Source organism: Phocoena phocoena, chromosome 14, assembly GCF_963924675.1.
Source record: "Phocoena phocoena chromosome 14, mPhoPho1.1, whole genome shotgun sequence".
NCBI lineage: Eukaryota > Metazoa > Chordata > Mammalia > Artiodactyla > Phocoenidae > Phocoena > Phocoena phocoena.
This window is the reverse complement of record NC_089232.1, coordinates 88,955,395-88,974,695: the sequence shown is the minus strand read 5'-3', so window position 1 is coordinate 88,974,695 and position 19,301 is coordinate 88,955,395. Positions and strand designations below refer to the sequence as shown.

The 19,301-nt window shown below is 47.2% G+C and overlaps 1 protein-coding gene across 3 annotated transcripts in view; it reads right to left on the bottom strand.

Annotated features, from left to right (window-relative positions):
• The window catches only part of MYT1L (myelin transcription factor 1 like), a 136,459-nt gene that overhangs the window by 103,062 nt on the left and 14,096 nt on the right, over positions 1 to 19,301 (bottom strand). For all 3 annotated transcript variants that reach the window (XM_065891462.1, XM_065891463.1, XM_065891464.1), the window contains exon 4: positions 7,149 to 7,501. In XM_065891462.1, the coding sequence (XP_065747534.1) occupies positions 7,149 to 7,501 (353 nt within the window). The remainder of the gene's footprint in view (positions 1 to 7,148; positions 7,502 to 19,301) is intronic.

Here is a 19,301-nt window from a genome sequence, read left to right as displayed (position 1 = left end):
TGCTATATTATGTGTGTTTCTTTTTGGCAAAGCGTGGTATCTATTTAGCTTTTGTGTCCCCATGGAACCCAGTGCACTTCTGTGTACACAGAAAACACATTCCATTGTTTTGAAGTGAGATTTCACCCGGCCCTGAGTCTTTTAAATTAATACAGCTTTGATGTACATAATATATTTGCTTGGCATCGCCATGCACCTTGGGTTCCATGAATTACAGACAAGCTTGAGTTTGTGCCTGAGAGAGGAGAACCGTGCAAAAGCCACCTGAGTTACGGTTGCCACTTTGCAGCTCTGGATGGCTCGCCTCTCCCCAGCATCTCTCTGGACCACACCTGCTTTAAAGCTTAGCAACCAAGCAGTGAGGTGAGCGAAAGGCAAGTGTTATCATCCTAATCTCTGGATGCCAAACTGAAGTCCAGGGAGAGTGAGGGAAGCAGGGCAGCCAGAGCTACAAGACATGCCTTCCCACCTTTATCCCACCCTCTGCCACGCTAGCATTTGGAATAAAAGTCAAATTAAGAGGCTTCCCTGGTGGCGCAGTGGTTGGGAGTCCGCCTGCCGATGCGGGGGACACGGGTTCGTGCCCCAGTCTGGGAAGATCCCACATGCCGCGGAGCGGCTGGGCCCGTGAGCCATGGCCGCTGGGCCTGCGCGTCCGGAGCCTGTGCTCCGCAACGGGGGAGGCCACAACAGTGAGAGGCCCGCGTACCGAAAAAAAAAAAAAAAATCAAATTAAGACAAAGAAATAAGCTGGTCATCCCTTCAAGTGGACCTTAAAAACAAATGGAATAAAGAGCATTTACTGGACAAAGTCCTGTTCCCCTAGTGGTTACCTGCTTGTGCGTTGCCACACTGTGTTATAATTTGCTCCATTGCCTTTGCTATTGGAAACATAGTGTGCATTTCTCTGTCACTGTAACGGCTGTAATGACAATTTTCATCTTACTGCACAATCAAAATGGCATTGAGAGGCATGAACTCCAGAGGCTGGGCCTGAGCAGGGAGGCGGTCACTCAGGCCTGGTGCTCAGTCACGTGACCTGTGCCTCTCGACTTGTGCCCTATCTGTTAAAGATATGTGATGTCATTAAAAGCTTTTAAATAATAAAAAAAATTGAATAAAAATGTGTTAGATCTACTCTCTTACATCTATTATTTCTCATTATTATGTGAAAAAAGATTCTTCCCCGTACTTTATGCATGTTGCTCGCGTCTCAAATGTACGTGAATTCACCTTGTTAGCAAGTTTTCTGGTTTGCATTGAAGAGTCTGAAAATTCGTGAAACATAACATGTAATTATATTTTCTAATTACGCAAAATTAGTTTGCAAGAAGAAAGTTTAATTTTTATCATAAACTGATACCTAGAAATGCCTCGTTCCGCCTTTACTCATTTCTGAGTGGTGGAGCCATCCACTCAATGTATTCGCGTACTAAACTGCCCAAAATAACGCCTTCGTGGATGGAGGGAGAGATTAATTTTTAGGATGATAGAAAGTCATCATATGCTTTCTCCCGACCGTGCCTACTAAACACACCTTGGTTTCTCCGCTGGTCACAGAACTCGCTGCGTTTTCTGCTGACTGCAGGAGAAAGCTGGGGGGCTAATTTTCATGCACACTCTGTCTGTATCTCGACTTGCTTCCTGCATCAGGGCCGTTTCCTGAGAATGAGCTAAGAGGTAACTGGCTGATCAGTGCGAGTGCCTCATCGCAAGGGAGTCTGGGGAGCTCGGAGGCCACAGTGAGAGACCCTCACCCTCCTCATTCTGTCCTGTCTTATGGAAATTCAAGCCCATTGATTGCAAGTTGTCATGATGTTTTGATAACATGGAACCTAGGGTATCATCCTTTGTGGAATAAAAAACACGCTGGAAACTTGGTAATTAAAACAAAAGTTGTGTCTGTGAGGGCGGGTTTTGTCTTGAGTTCCCTTCAGAGACAGGTGAGTTTCTGCAGAGAAGCTGGATTACATATGGATTTGCTGGCTGGGGAGGGCGGTGCAAACAGAGCCCATAGTCAGAGTGTGACAGGCACTGACCACACCATTGTGAAGGTATCCACGGATGCGAGGTGAGGTGAGATGCAGTGATCTGACCAAAGCCTGCTGGGCTCCACGTCTCACAGGCCGCTCAGCCTCTGGTCAGCTCACTAAACCCTGCCCAGAGCAGCTTCGCCGTACACTGTACATTCTCAACGTAAGTATTCACGTTGCCCTTCAAACCCCCCAATCCCTTCTTAGATGCGACCTTCCGAGGAGGCCACCACACATCTGTGGCTAATTCACACATACAACAGCATGAAGCCAGAAAACCTCTAGAAAAGGAAGGCGTTTGCATTTTTGCCTAATTTGACCCAATGGCCAAGTCAATTGTCTTCAAAGTCGAATTGTCCAGAAAGTCCCAAGATTCAATAGAGTAAGCAAAGAAAGGACCTTACGTATTTACAAATGTATTTCAGAAACAGAATGTATTAATAAACAGTTATGCAAACTTATGGTTACTGGGGGTAAGGGGGGGATAAACTGGGAGATTGGGATGGACATATACACACTACTATATATGAAATAGATAACTAATAAGGACCTGCTGTATAGCACAGGGAATTCTACTCAGTGCTCTGCAATGGCCTATATGGGAAAAGAATTTTAAAAAGAGTGGCTATATGTATATATATAACTGACTCACTTTGCTGTATACCAGAAACACAACATTGTAAATCGACTATACTCCAACGAACATTAAAAAAATAAAGTTATAACTGGAGAAATCACACAAAAAAGAAACAGTTATGTGTTAAAAAAGGCAGTGGTGGACATGAACATTCCTGTCATCTGGACAGCAAATTGCTATGCTCTTCCTCATGGAATTTTCTTTCCTGTCAGTGGGCAGATACAATATATACTCATAAGGAGATTTAAATACATACGCTTATTTTATACACACATATGTGAGTCTATCTAGTATTTAAAGATGTATTCTTTTTAGTGGGCTGTAGTATGAAAATAAGCGTAACTTACTATGCATTAAATAACCACTGAATCTATATTTCTCAAATAATAAAACTCTGAAAAGGTACTTACTATATACCATGTAAAAAATCTGCTATTAGAAAAATCTATGAGCCCTGAATAATAACTTTCTCAACTTCAGGATAACGAGGGAACGTCAAGCTCATAATTACACCTTAGACCATTACACGCATTTTGAAAATAAAATTCTTCATGCAAAAGACCAGCCTATGATAGGTCAACTGGACAAAACAGAATTCTGATTATTTAGTGGCGCATTTAATGTAATCTGAAATGAGTTACTCAGATAGCAATTCCTGTCCTTCAAACGAGCAGAGTGATAAAAAGAACATGAGCTCTGAAGTAAGAGAAACCACCGACAGAGTTTGACCATATATCTGTCACTGGCTGGAAAGCATCTTACCTTTCTGAGCCTCAGTTTCTAATTGGCACAATGAGAGTGGAGTAATTTCTACCCTGCCCTGTCTTACACAATCACTGTGAAGATCAAGCACGGTGTGTATATTACTGTACTGACTGGAAGTGTACATTATCAGTGATATCTTGGTTCACGTGTAACTACAACGCCAGGGGACTCTTGGAATTAGAATAAACACCTAATTTGCAAGTTATCAATAACAGTCCTTCTGTGATCGGTGGGCTCCTATGTAATAATTTGGTGGTTTATAAGCATTTGTTTTCTCTGTAACAAAACCTCTCAACGAACTTCACATTCCAGCTTATAACAGAGGTGGAGGATGGTAGAAGTAGTCTGAGACTTTATAGCGACTGGGGAGGCTGAGGGCAGCTTAAGCTTCGTCCGTGCGACTCCATCTGGCTGCCCCGGTTTCCCCGGGTGGCCATCGGCCGCGGTGACGGGCCCTACGAGCCGCCCCTCGGCGCCCGAGATGCCTCCGCGCGCCGAGTCCTGCCTGCCTCGCTTCTCACTCTGTTAACTGTCAGTCACCGTCTATGCTTCAGTTTACTAAGAAAGAGGCACAGTCCCCCTTGGAGAGGATCTGCTCCTGGCTCAGCGCCGCAACAGCCGCCAAGAGTGTCAACAAGGGACACGCAAGACCGACTTCGAGATGCTGACCCAGAACTCTGGTCACCAGACACAGAAAGTACCTTCCCCAGTTTTTCAGAAACAGTTTCTGCCAGTACAAGGAGGGGACAAAGACATGCAATGTGGGGTTTCTCACGTTACAGACACGGCTATGGGGGCAGATACTCACACAGACTGATAGTGATTTTGGCACTAAACGTAGCCATCAGGTAAAATAAAATGCATTTGGGAGGACATGAACATGGGAGATGGATGGACACATGCCTTTCGAAGCCTGATTGTCGTAAGTCACACACAGCTAGGAGTTGGATCATGTAAAATGAGCACTTTATCAGCAGAGCTGTGCCTCCTTGATCTAGAACCTTCCTGAAGATTCCTGACCCTGGGGTTATGAAATAACCCACTGGATAATCCACCTGGCATATCTTTGTGTGATATTGGCTACATGGGGTCTTGGAACACCTGTCCGTGGGCTCCTCCAGGGGAGATTTCTCCCTGTAACAGAAAAACTTGGTGAAACCCTCTCCGGGAATCAGGCCTCGGAAGTGGTTTCTGCTTAGGAGGGATGCTTTTGTTTGACTTGGGAATCAAGCAAGGCTTTGGGCCTTCCTGCACAGAACTTAGAGCAATCAGAGCCACAGTTCAGGGTCCATCACATGGGCTACCTTTGATCCAACGACTCCTCGGGACTTAGGACTTGATGAGAGGCTGTCTAAGAGGGAGTAGCTTATTACACCTTACTGCCAAAGTATTTGGTAAAATGGACATATCTGTCTTACAGCAGAAGAGGTACCCTGATGATCCATAAATGGCCACCACGGCTGAACCTCTCTTTAGTAGTTTTAGTTGATTCCTTTAAAGTTCACAGAATAGATGATTCTAGAAGGTGCTTAGCTGGAGAATCCAGAGCTGAATATGAATCCTGCCACCAGGGACCAAGAGTTGATCATTCATCCTCCTACTGGGCATTTTCTTTCTGGAACCAACTTCCTTACATGCCTCCGACTTGGGCTTCATGTTTGCAGGACACTGAGTGCTGGTCACCAGGCAGGGTGGGTCACATGGTCAGACATTCTGGGGCCGATGGAATAATTATGCAATTGTTTCATGGCTCTATCACGCCCCCTTGATTATGCCCACTTGCATGAATTTTCCTAGAAAAATGTCTTTACCTTTGGTTTGCTTTCTCACTTTTTAAAACAACTCTAAGCGTTGAAGTCAGAGTGGATGAAGCCAGTACAGTCACATGCTAAAGCTGTTTCGATAAGCCTGTGATCGCTTTTCCAAAATACGTCATTTTGCACTTTTAAAAGTAGATTCTTTAAAAGATGGCCCTAAGTAAATTAAAATGGAAAGTTTAATTCTAGCAAACGGAGAGCAGAGCCTAGACTCTGGTTAAGGCGCTTGGTTAAACGACGCATATGTGCAAATATTTCCGACCCTAATTCACCATACCCACAACCGTCCATAACTTCAAATATTAGTGTCTGCCGCTTTCTAAACATAGAACGAGAATATGAAGGAGCAGTATTTTATGCTATCTTCATAAGAGGCCATGGTTAAGGCACAAATCATGAGTCAGCCTCAACAACGAACGATTCCACCCAGAGCTACGCACATGTAATACGGGGTCCAGAAACAATTTGCCAAATTGGTCGATTCTCCAACTTTCCACATATTTTATTACCCAGAGCTGCTGTTTTTAATACTCAGCATGAAAGAGCCATCATCTCATTAATGACACCACGGTCTGCTTAGCAGGGCGAACGGTGTGTGTCTGTGGGTGTGTGCTAATGCTACTCCTTAGGCTGTCTCCGCGCCACTATCTATAATAACAAGACGAGAAAAGTAACCTGGGGAGACCAGATTTTAATGCATGAAGTTTATGCGTGCGTGTGTGTGTGCGTGTGTATGCATTTATATACAGATACGTTTGTATTATCCATGTAAGTTAAGCAGTCAGTTGTTTTCATAAGGACCCTAAACTACAGTAACCATCGAGGATTCTTTCATAAAAGCCAGGTTTCCTGGAACAAACTAGTGTAACCCCTGGAGGAGGAAAGTTGATTCATGCCCACTCCACGGGACTAGCAACAAGCAATTCACACCTGCCCGATCTAAAAACTCTCTCTCCATCGGCTGAAACCATTGTCCTTTGTGTTGAGGAATGAGCCTTTCTCAGAATTCAGATTCTTGGAGAGCTTTGAGCCCAAGGAAGAAGTGTAAGGAATAAATATTCCCTCCACTTTTTCAACCTGCTTCGCCATTTCTCTGAGGCAAGCTCTACGCCAGTGAAACCTAGAACTAGACTCTTCAGCGACCTCCCACGTCCTTCTAGAAAAGAAAGGACTTCTGTGAAGGGACTGGCTTTGAAGTCCTATTTCTGAGTCTGACACTAACAGCAAGCTGGATGTAAAAGCACGACCACCTGAAATTTTTGCCCCAAAGATGCCACTACCCCGCGCAGTGTGCCCTTCATGTGTCTGTCTCCCTGGATCAGAAAACACAGCTCTTGAGCGTGGAAGCGGATGACAGGTTGATTCATTGCTTCCTGACAGCCGGCTTCCTCCTCGGACCCATACCTGACGGCCCCTAAAGGAAAGCCTTGGCCACGGACGGACAGACCTACTTCAGCAGCTCCTGCAGCAGGGCTCACACAGGCTTCCGGCTCCCGGGAGGCACGTGGGCTGCCCGTGCCAACACCACAGCCACCGGAGCGGCTCATGACGGGGTCTCTCGGGTGGAGCCTCCGAGAACAGGCAAACTGAACTCTCTGGATAAAAGTTGCCAAAAGCTCAGCAGACGTGCACATCACAGATATTTCAGCAGACTCTGGGGATGACCAGTCTGAGTGACAACGTGACCGAAGCAACATCTAATGTCTGATGGATGATTTAAAGACTTCTCTAAAAGGAAAGGGAAAGACACACGCACAGCCGCGCCTCCCCGCGCTGCCCCGGCCGCCTAATCCCGTGGGCGTCAAGCACGCATGCGCCACGGCCGCCGGCCCCAGACCATCCTCCCGGAAGCGGCCCCGCCCACCGCTCGGTCCTCGCCACCGCGCTGCAGATTACCGTTCTCCTCGTCGTCGTCGTCGTCGTCGTCATCGTCCTCGTCGTCCTCCTCGTCGTCGTCGTCCTCGTCGTCCTCGCCATCCTCGCCGTCCTCGTCCTCGTCCTCGATGTCCTCGTCCCGGCCCCCCTCGTCGTCGTCGTCGTCGTCGTCCCGCGGCTCGTCGTCCTCGTCTGAGCCCTCCTCCTCCTCGGCCTCGTCCTTCTCGTCCCCATCCTCCGTGCCGTCGCTGTCGTAACACTCATCCACCGACGAGCTGTCCGCTTTCACCGCAAACGGTTTTCGCTTGGGAGCAGGTTCTTGGGGCTGTTTGTCTTGTGTTTTTCTTTTTTTAGCCAAGGGGCAGCCATACACGCTGTTAGAAAAGAGAGAGAAGATCTGAGTTACTGTCTTTGAGGATCAGGGCGACGGGAGCCCCGGATGAAGAGGCAGAGGTTCGGCACGAACGCAGAAAGGATGTGAGCACACGTACTCCCACGAGTGCGCCGGCACCTGTGCACAGAGCGACGTTCCACAGAGACCCAGCTGGCTCGTGTCTGGGGCTGCTAACCTTTTCTCTCCTCTCCTCGTCCCTTATCACTACCATCCACGTGATCACACAGGGATCTTCACAGCACCCCCGGGGATGGTTTAGGAAGCACGTGCACAGCACCATCATGTAATCGACGGCACAAGTTCACGAAACATCTTACCGAACGCACACGGTGTGCAACGCACGTTTAAGAAAAAGAATTAGTTCACGCATACTATATTAACATATACACATTTTTGTGAAATACGAAAATGTAGAAGTTGCAAAAAAGCTTTGGATATATTTGGATTTGTACATTCTCCAGATAAAACTATATCTGTAGACAGAATGACCACTCAGAGGAGGTGGACCGTACATGCCTTTGATGGGAGCGAGGTTCAGGCTCCGTAGAAGGTGTCAGTCCTGCCCTGGCGTCACAGAAAGCAGACTTGGTGTATTTGGCAGTCAGCACTAATCTTGCTAAAACTGGCCCAAACTTGGGTGAGACCCTTACAGCAAGAGCTCATAACCTTTCCTTGAAAAGGGGCAATTTTCCAAAGCATTGTTGCTAATTGGAGTCTTTTTCTTCCTGGAGACTCTATGTGTATATATACTGCAAGGAATGGGGAGAAAAGACATCCGGGAAAATGCTGTTGGCAATTGTTCTGTGTGTCTAAAATGAGATGTGTGATCTTCATCACTAAGTGAACACTTGGATAGGGGATTCCTGCAGACTATGACTGGCTCACTTTTGGACCTAGGAATGGTAAAATATTCGTTCAGTCGTGAACCCACCCAGTGTGTGTTTATTTTGGGAGCCTCCTCTTTGCTGGGCCCCGTGCTGTGCAGGAGACCCAGAGGTGAAAGGCACAGATCCACCCTTCAAGTCACTTATGGCCCAATGGGGACTCAGACATGGCAGTAATTCTGCTTTAGAACCTCTGGCCACTGTTTACCACCGTGCCCCAAATGCCCGGGGAGCCATGGGCACTCATCCAATAGTTGTTGAGTGAATAGAGAGTGTGACAGACACTATGATAAAAGTATAGAGAGGGCACTACATCATAAAGTAGAGGGGCAGCCGGCGAAGGGAGCTGGGGCGTCCCCAGGAAGAGGCTACGCTGGAGACAGGCCTCAAAGGAGATGCCCAGATGTCTGGGAGTGGGTGTGAGGATGGTGCAAAGCCCTGAGAGCCCTTCGGGGTCAGACCATCCTTGCAGGCTAATGACGGGAGTTATTTGAGTTCCTTCACGCAATCGATGATGCGATCACAGTTGCGTGTTGGGAAGCTGACAGCAGGTGCAGTGAGGACAGATCGAGAGCGTGAGAGACGAGATAGGGTCGGGGGGGGACCAGGCAGAGCTCCCACGCGCGAAACACAGGGTGATGGGTCTTCTGCCTTTTGACTGTTCTCATGTTGTAAAAATACAATAATCAAAACAGATAATGCTTATTATAATCAGAAAAAACCGAAGGAAACAAATGTTGGTCTATAGAGTGTTTCTCATAGGAAATAAACAGGTATCTGAGATTTATGTGAACATTTACATGGATTTGGGGAGAATCTGAGTCAATGATCTCAGCCAAACATTCCGTAGCACCCTCCCTGCCTCCATCCCTGACGATTGGTCAAGTCCAACTTCCATTCCAGAGAATCTTCTCAAGACGTGGTCCTGGATCTGAGTGGACTTGTTAGTGTATTCACTCTGTGTTTATCTGAATAAATTAGTAAGTGTAACAATAAGTGTTCTTTTTCTTCGGGCTCCGTCTGTGAACTGGCAGCTCATGAGGACTATTGTTACCTTCCCAAAACTCTTCTCTCTTGTCTTAGTTCATCAACAGATTGTTGGATGTGTCTGCCCTGTATCAATGCTACCTGCACACCAGGTGTCCACGGAGACAGACAACTGGCCTGCTTTCACTATCAGATTCATTCAGATGCTGGGAAATGATGGGAAAACAGTTCAGTCATGTTACTCAAAACGGCCCCACCTCCACTTGGCAATGGGAATGTCTGTAGATGGCGTAAACCCAGCACTGCGGTGGGCTTCTTGTTGATTCTGTCCCCTCTCAGCAGCCCCAAATCGCAAGATGCCAATGGGAGCTCAGACCTTACACGGTAGGGTTGCAAAATTCAGAGTAGGAGAATGGAGACTGCCCTTCTATTGTTACCTGAATTGGTTTTACTTCCTTATCCTACATTTTGTAAACAATTTGGATTCATTTTTTCCAACTTTCTGGAATTAGCTGGCCTCAAGCTTCCAGTGTCTTCTGCCAGTTCACGTGGTTTGATGCTCAAGCTTTTTTCTACAGCTACTAATGTAAACTGGAAATGAAATTGTGCTCTTCCTACAAACAGATTCATTTTGTCCCGTCTCTATTTGACCCACTCACACTGACTGTGAGTTCCTCGTATCTACCTTAAACACGACAACCAAATTCAAGCCCACAGGACAGACTTCATTTTACGTGTGCCAAACAGCTCCCGGATGAAGAACCCACTCCCATAGACAGACGCTTCCTGGTCTATGAAACCCAGTGGTTTGGAATGTTTCAAAGTGAAGCCTTGGGAAGTGACTCTGGGACACGTGTTGGGGAGTGTGGAGCCTCCCAAAGCCATACGTGAACCTCACATCTGCTGATGGGGTGGCCAGCGGGACAGAATTTGCACAGCTGAGGAAGAGCGGGTGTTGCTTTTCTCCCACCTAGCAGGTGCCGCTGGTCCAAGTGCTGGAAAAGCCAGACTGCTTTCCAGCTGTAACCTCCTTCAGATTCATCCAGGCTCATGTCTATCAACGCACACGAGTCTTTCTAAAAAACCAACAACCCCCCACAGTTCTGGAATGTCCCTAGCATGACAGAACAAATGGCAGAATCTTAGGAAAAATTGGGAATCTGGTGCCAACGTGAAACCCCAGGTAGAGAACTTGGCAGGCGCCATGGCTGGCCCTTCACCTGTGCGGGAGGGTCCAAGCTTCACGTAGGGCTTGGAATTCATGGTCGGTGTTGCTCTCCTCCATTCTGCTTCTCAGCACTGTCGTCAGGCCTCTACCGTGGGAATAGCTGCCTATTGCCCATAGCAGCGAATGGAACCCTGTGTTTGATGGCTACTCCATGAATATTGTTGAATGAACAAACCATAGTTTTCTCCACTTATTAGTAATGAAAGCACTTAGCACATCCTAGTGTGACTATCGGTTGACGTACTGTCTTTCACCTTCATGAGACAGAGAAAACGGCCCGTGTCTAAGGGATTGTTCTATCTTTAGAGCTGTAGTATCCAATACGGTAGCCACTAGTCATGTGTAGCCAATTAATAAAATTAAAGGAGATTTTTAAATGAATTCCTCAGATGCACTAGTCACGTTTCAAGAGTCCAATAGCCACGTGTGGCTAGTGGCTACCATACTGGACGTAGTAGCTTCTCAGTAAATATCTACTGAGTGAGAAACCGATGGGAAGGCTTCTCACCGGACACTGCGGGAAGCTGAGTAGGGGACAGGGAGGGAGGGGCCGAGCTTTGGGAGGCAGCTCACAAAACTGTGACCGCAAGAAAGCCCAGCCCCTCAAGGGAATACGTGCTGCATACTTACAGCAGGCTCAGACCCAGCCAGCTCTGAAGGACAAGGGTGCTGCTGGGGTGAATGTCTGCTGATCCCTGTAGCTGAGCCGCTTCCGGCGTGAGTAGCTGTTGGACCTGCCGGGTCTGCCCGCCTCCGAGCTGAGAGGTGAGCCCGGAGGCCAGGTCAGCGTACTGACGACTACTTCACACACCCTCTCCTGTATCCTTATCACTCTATATGATTCGCAACGTTCGAAGATGACAGTAAATGCGTTTATATGTTTCTCACACAGTGGAAACTTCAAAGTGTCAGTATGATGACTCATAAGATCACGGCAGCTCATGCTTTAACCTCCTTGAGTTACTTAAAGTTGCGAATCGGCCTCCAGGCTTTGCTATTCTGCAGCTACTCTACTTGTTTGGGTGTCTTGGTAGGTCATTTAGTTGCTGTAGCTTTTACAGTCCTTTTGATGTTAACTTGATTTAAACAACGTTTAGTCTTTTGTGTCAGGTTATTCTAGAAAATTGGTTACCTGCCACGGAGTTTCCGTTGTTTCTGCAGCAAACGCGTATATAAAATATTGTGTATTACATGCTCTCGAGGCCAATTTCCATGTTACTTTTAATGGTCTTTTGCTTGACATTTTCATGTCTCCGATTTTAACACAAACAGGGGACAGGGTCTCAGAAACTGAAAAGCACGTTTGGCCGAGTGTGCCCTGCTCAGAGCCCTCTTGTTAACAGCTGCTGACAGGAGACAAGGATGTAGGATGAGATGATCTTGGCGCTGGCCTCTCCCCGCCGAGGACGATGCTCGTGGAGCCTAGAAAGGCCACGGTCACTTCCGAGGCTCACGAGGGATTCTTTGTGGTCTCTGCTCTCACGGGTGATGTTTTACGGGTGATGTTTTTCTTGTGTTCTTGAAGAGCCTCAATGTGTCAAGGATAAATAATTATTTTGGAATAATAGAAATTCTACTTGAACATGCTCCTGGAGTCCTGGCTTCTACTGGCAGCTCGGCTAATGCCAACACCACTCACAGATCACTTATTATGTGCCTGGTGTTTCCTAAAATCTTTACATATACGGATCCATTAAACTCTACAATGACCCTGTGAGACAGGTGCTATTATAATTCCCATTTTGAGGGGCAGATCCTGCGCTCCTTGCTGAAAATCTCAAGGCTGAGTAACACTAAACAGGTGTTGACACCCACCCCGCGACCCCTGCCTTCGCTTCTGATCTCTAAAGAGGGAGAGACGCTGTGCTCCTTCCTCACTGGGCTCTAGTGAGGATCCATTGACACATTTGCTTCTCTGACATCTATCATATGGTAGGTAGGCTCGCCATAAATGCTGCTGAATGAAGAGATTGATTCTTTTGTTCAGGAAACGTTCCCTTGAGCAGTGCAGACACAGCCCTCACCTCACAGGACAGGAGCAGAGAGAGTCACCCTCGTGGACAGGACGGAGGGTCAGGAAAGCTTCATAGAGGAACCGCTACGGATGGGGCAGGAGAGAAAGACACAGAGAGAGACAGAGACAGAGAGTGGTGTGACTGCATCCGTGGGATGGCGAGGGACAGCCCTGGAGACGGAGGTGCCCATCACAAGGTGGTCAGTGGGAAGAGTCCTACAGGGCATCGTTTTTGCACTGTAAACACCCTTCCTGTGGCTGCAGTGCGGTGAAGAGGCTGGAGGAGCCCGGCTCCTGCCCGCTGATTGGAGGGTGCGGAAGGCTCCGGGTCTTGTTGGGATTTTGGGTGGCAGAGGGGCAGGAAGGTCAGGCTGACTCGGGTGGGATGTGGGAACTGCGGGGTCCCAGTTCCCACAGCAGCAAGAGGGGTGGACTCAGGAGAGAGGTCTGGCTGGCAACACTGGTTTGGGGCGGTCAGTGCACAGCGGGATGGAGCTGGCTTCCTGGGGAAGAGTGGAGAGAGAGGACTGACAGACCCCTAGGAAGATGGGCATTTGAGGAAAGGGAGGGGGGCTGACGGAAGGAGATGCAGAGGACAGAGAACTGTCCAAGTGCCCTGAGGGCTCCGAGGAGGCCTGAGCTGCTCCCCCGGGGCTCCCTGTCTGGCTGGAGGGGGTGGGAGCAGAGAAACCTGCAACCCCGGGACAGCACTCGGAGCCCCCGGGAGGCCACAGGAGCGGGAGAAGAGTGACCTGGGCCAGGATGGATGTCGCAGCAGGAGATGGGTTTTGAACCTGCCCTGGAAGGCTGGGCCGTATCTATGCAGATGTTAGAGGATCCAGGTCATCACACATGCGGAGAGTCTGTGAACAGCATCAGAGCTACATAAACACAAAAGCGACTCTGCTGAGAACATATACTTAAGTAACTTGCTCAAGATTACACAACTGTTCAACCTTGGGCAGCTTATTTAATCCCTACCAGCCTCAATTTCTCCGTCTGTAAGATGGGCACAGTAATACCTAATTCAGACTCTTAGCAGCAAATGAAAAACATAAAAATATACATAAAACACCTTCTGACTATGTGGAAGGTGCTCCGGAAATCTGAGCTCTCTTTTTGTTATTTTCTCCCTCCTCTTGTCTTGTGTACAGCTGACATCACTCTTTGCCACTGAACTTTTAAAGGGGTATTCCTACATGTCTTTAGAATATATAAAGGTGTTTAAAAATACTGCAGAAGTAACTTAGTTCACTGAATTATTCAATTAAATGGCTGGCATTCCAGACATCTTCCTGATATCTTTTCAACAACATATACATTAATAAAACCAATTCAGTTTTGACACCATATTGACATATTTCCTTAATTTTGTTCTTTTATTCTCTGTAGAGTATTGTAAACAAGAGACAGACTGATTTGAATAGTACACATTTTTAAGTTAAATGTGACATAAATGTTCTAGGCATTGTAAGACAGTCAATGAATAAATTTTCAAAATATTTACTTGACGTTATGGCTTTAGAGAATTAAAAATATTCTGTTTCTGCAAGGCAGAGACTTGCTTTATGGGTTTTTCTTTTATCATTTAAAATGATGTAGCCTGTTATGAAATACTCATTGCCTTGAATGGCAGTTTAAAGATTCAAATAAAACATAAAAAAAATCACTGTATAATTTATTTTGACTCAAGAAGAACACTTCCCCAGGGGAAGGCAGCAGCCTGGTGGGTCCGTGGTCCACAGGGCTGACGTCCACCGGGGAGGATGGGTGGAGACACAGAGAAACCAGCACCCTTTCCCCAAACCCGCTTTCCAGGAGATTTGGTTAAGTGGCTGCTGACACTGTTTCTTGTATCTTAAAAGAAATCTTGAAATCCTTACAGTATCCGCCTCCCATTTTTCTTTTCACCTGAAATAACCTGTGTTTCTCTGTTCTTCCAAAGTCAAAAGAATTCAACTAAAGCAGCCCTGGTATGAGCATAGCGCCTGCAGCACCTGCTTTCCCCTCCTCCCTCCCCCCCTTCCTCCCCTCCTTCCTTCCAGCCCTACTTCTCCATTTCCTCTCACGCTGACCCTCCCAGACCATGTCAAGTTCTGCTTTTTCCATAAAGTCACCACTGGTCAGTCTGGAATTCAGGATCCTCTGTCTTTAAAAACTCTGCACCGTCAGATACTTAGCATCCTTTTTGTAACTATATTGTTACTGACTTTTTCATGTGTGTTCATTTTATCATCTCAATTTAACTGTTTCCTCCTTGACATTAGGGTGTGCCATAGAATTAGTTATTCTAAATTGCCACTGTGCCAGTGAAAGAGTGGGTGTTCAATACATTGCTTTCTATTGATTGATATTTTACTGATGATTTTGCTATGAGCCTCCTGGTCTTCAGGTTGGTTCCACCAGCACCCGGCTTTCAATGACATGCTTGCCCTCGCCTTTCCATCTGCAAAACAGCATTTACTACACCTGCCACTTATAAGACTGCAAGGGGGAGAATGTTGAGAATGTCGGATAAAATCACCCCAACAGCCAGTGTACCCCTTGGCAGTGAGATCGACAAATTAAACTGCTCTATAAATTCACTTTGACTCTTCCTATTTGAGCTAAAAATCTAGGATGGTTAAAAGGGTTCCTGAAGTGGCCAGTTCATGATGGCCTGGGGAGCCACGTGCTGGGATACTCCTAAGACAACACTCTCAGAACAGCAGAGTCTGGAGGAGAGAGGACCCCAGCAATCACTCCATCTACCCCTTCACCTAGAAAAGGAAGAAGCTAAGGCCAGAGAGAGTCAGTGACAGGTACTAGGTCAGAATATGACCGGACTTTCCACCTGCTACGTGAGCACAGCTCTGCCAGGTCAGGAGAGAAGCCTCTCAAGCATCCTACTTACACCAGCTTAGAGAACACGTCCAGAGAGGAAACTGCTGGAAATGAACACCGTGCGTGCTTAGGCTGTCGACTGCATATACTGCTTTCAACTTTATCGGTCTTGATATTTACAAGTTGACAAGAGTGCTCTGGGTCACATTTAACAACAGAACAGCAACACGGACGTTTCGGTCTGCATTTAGTCCAGACGAACTGAACACTGGAGGCAGCAACTGTGACATCATTAGCAAGTGATCGTTCCACTTTGTGCTAGCACAGGTCCTAGACACTGCAGCAGTACTTAATACCATAGCAACAGCTGATGCTGCAGGTATACTTAGTACTGCAGTCCTTCTTAATACTACTGTGATACTCCTCAACACTGCTGGGATGCTCAATATTACAGGGATATTCAATGCTGCTGTGACACTCAGTACTGAAGGGATACTGTGGAGCTCCTGAAGTTGCGCCAGTACTGCTACCTTGAATTACAGTAGTTAAGACTGATAGGGAGAACTGAAAAGACAAACCACAGAATGGGAGAAAATATTTGCAAATGATGCTACCGACAAGGGATTAATCTCCAAAAGATACAAACAGCTCACAGAACTCAATATCAAAAAAAACAAACAACCCAATCAAAAAATGGGCAGAAGACCTAAATAGACACTTCTCCAAAGAAGACATCCAGATGGCCAAGAGGCACATGAAAAGATGCTCAACATCACTAATTATTAGAGAAATGCAAATCAAAACCACAACGAGGTATCACCTCACACCGGTCAGAATGGCCATCGTCAAAAACTCTACAAATAATAAATGCTGAAGAGGGTGTAGAGAAAAGGGAGCCCTTCCACACTGTTGGTGGGAATGTAAATTGGTGTGTAGCCACTATGGAGAACAGTATGGAGATTCCTTAAAAAACTAAAAATAGAGTTGTCATATGATCCAGCAATCCCACTCCTGGGCAAATATCCTGAAAAAACCATAACTCAAAAAGATACATGCCCCCCTTCGGGGCTTCCCTGGTGGCACAGTGGTTGAAAGTCTGCCTGCCGGTGCAGGGGACACGGGTTCAAGCCCTGGTCTGGGTGGATCCCACATCCCATGGAGCAACTGGGCCCGTGAGCCACAACTACTGAGCCTGCGCGTCTGGAGCCTGTGCTCCGCAACAAGAGGCCATGATAGTGAGAGGCCCGCGCACGGCGATGAAGAGCGGCCCCCACTTGCCGCAACTAGAGAAAGCCCTCGTGCAGAAACGGGGACCCAACACAGCCAAAAATAAATAAATAAATAAATTTAAATTAAAGATACATGCACCCCAGTATTCAGCTCTATTTACAATAGCCAGGACATGGAAGCAACCTACGTGTCCATTGACAGATGAATGGATTAAAGGAGATGTGGTACATATATACAATGGAATATTACTCAGCCATAAAAAAGAATGAAATACTGCCAGTTGCAGCAACATGGATGGACCTAGAGGTTATCATACTCTTTCTGTTTCTCATAAGTGAAGTAAGCCAAAGACAAATATCATATGATATCTCGCTTATATGTGGAATCTAAGAAAAAAGAGACACAAATGAACTCATTTCCAAAACAGAAAGAGATTCACAGACATAGAAAACAAACTCCTGGTTACCAAAGGGGAAAGATGGGGGAGAGGGATAAATTGGGAGTATGGGATTAACATATATACACTAGTGTATACAAAACGGGTAAACAACAGGGACCTACTGTAGAGCACAGGGAACCACACTCAATGTCTTGTAATAACCTATAATGGAAAAGAATATGAAAAAGAATATATATGTATAACTGAATCACTTTGCTGTACAGCAGAAATTAACACAACATTGTAAGGAAGCTATACTTCAATAAAAAAAGATTGATAGGAAGAACTGAGAATCAAACTACATAAGAATTTATGATTTTGCCATTTACATCTTTGCCCCAGGGACCAATATATAAGAAAATACATGCAAATGAATAATTAAAGATTTCTTATTCTTCCTCAAATACGTACTAGAGTCCTCGTTTTTGGATGCTCTAGGACAGAGTACTTTGTCTTTCTATGGCTGGTAAGAAATTATTCAACTGTGGAATATTTAAAATACGGGTAGTTGAAGCATTGAGATGTTTATGTGTACGGCTCGGTTCAGGTCGTGCAGGAGGTCCACGAGGGGCCTGGGAAAAAGAGCCAGCTGTGCTCGTCCAGCCTCGGCGAGGGCTTCCCAGCTTAGGAGTGAAACCACTGCCTTCAGCTCAGCCATTGGTCGGCTGTAAATGATGCTGCTATGTTTTATTTGTCTCCATATTTACTAACACTAAATAGATGAGAATTTTTCTTCTTTTCTCTCAGTTTTCTCAGGCAGTGCCCACCTCCCCTCCCTGTGAGTAGACAGATAATTCTCAGTCCTGCAGGTGCAAAGGTTCTCAGACATCCAGGTTGGGAACTGAATACTGGTCTGGACTAGAAGAGCTGGATTTGACGCCTCCTATTAATTGTGTGACTTTGAGGGGGTCGCTCCATCCCTGTGCGTCACAGGTCCTCGTCTGTAGGAGGAAGGGGTTGGTCAGATCCCCAGGGGTCTTTAAGGGCTTTTTCTGGACCCTGGGCTAGAGACCAGGTGTCTCGGGGCCTCTGTTCTCTGGGGCCTCCCTGTCCGTGGAAGGCTTCTGTGGGCGGGGGCCTGGGGGGCTCAGCTGCTTGCCTAAGTGCTAAGGGCTCTCGTTCCAGGATTCCGCGCTGTTTCCATTCATGGTTCTTATTGCAATTGGGTTCCTCACATCTTTCTTTCTTTCTTTTTTTTTTTTTTTGTGGTACGCGGGCCTCTCACTGTTGTGGCCTCTTCCGTTGCGGAACACAGGCTCAGCGGCCATGGCTCACGGACCCAGCCGCTCCGCGGCATGTGGGATCTTCCCGGACCGGGACACGAACCCGCGTCCCCTGCATCGGCACGTGGACTCTCAACCACTGCGCCACCAGGGGAGCCCCCTCACATCTTTTTTTAATAGGTCATTCTCATTAATTAAAAGCTATCAGGTACTACAGAGACATGAGTGAGGATCCGTGTACAGAATGTGGAGCCGCTTGAGAGCATTAGCTTCTCAGAGTTTGAAGCATGCTAACATGACAATTGATGACAAGAAAAGTCAGAGGTTGTCAAATGGCCCCATTGCTGGAAAACAGCAACAACAACAGAACCTGAAACAAAAGGCTGCATACAGGTCCCTTCAGATGAATGCACGGTGCTTCCCAGGACCACATGCCCTGCGATGCGGCTGGAACTAACGTCAGCCCCCTTCGGCAATGACCACCTTGCTCAGACCACCCCGTTCCTGCCCCCTCTCTGTCTGAATCTGGGCTACACGTCCCTCACTGAAGTGAACTCCAGCACACAGAGCTTATCTCAGCCTGGGATGCGGTCCAAAGGCCGGCGGCATGGTGGAAAGTGGGCAGGGCTGGGGATGGGAGGCCTGGCTTGCCGGCCAGTGACCAGCCCATCACCTGGACCCCAACAGGTCACTCGGCCTCTGGGGTCCAGTTCTCACCACACAGCATGGGACAGACAGAATGTTCTCGCACGCAGTAAGGTCCACGCAAGCTGCTCACGCGTGGAGTCCGCCTCGGACCACAGAGGATGGAGATGAGCGTGAAATTGTCGGCCGTGGGACATGAACCACACGGAACACGTCCTAACGTGTTGTCCGCCTCCCGGCTCCTCTGTGTACTGAACCTTGGGCCTGAGGACGCGGGACCTGAGTCTCCCGGACCCTCTTCCTCCTG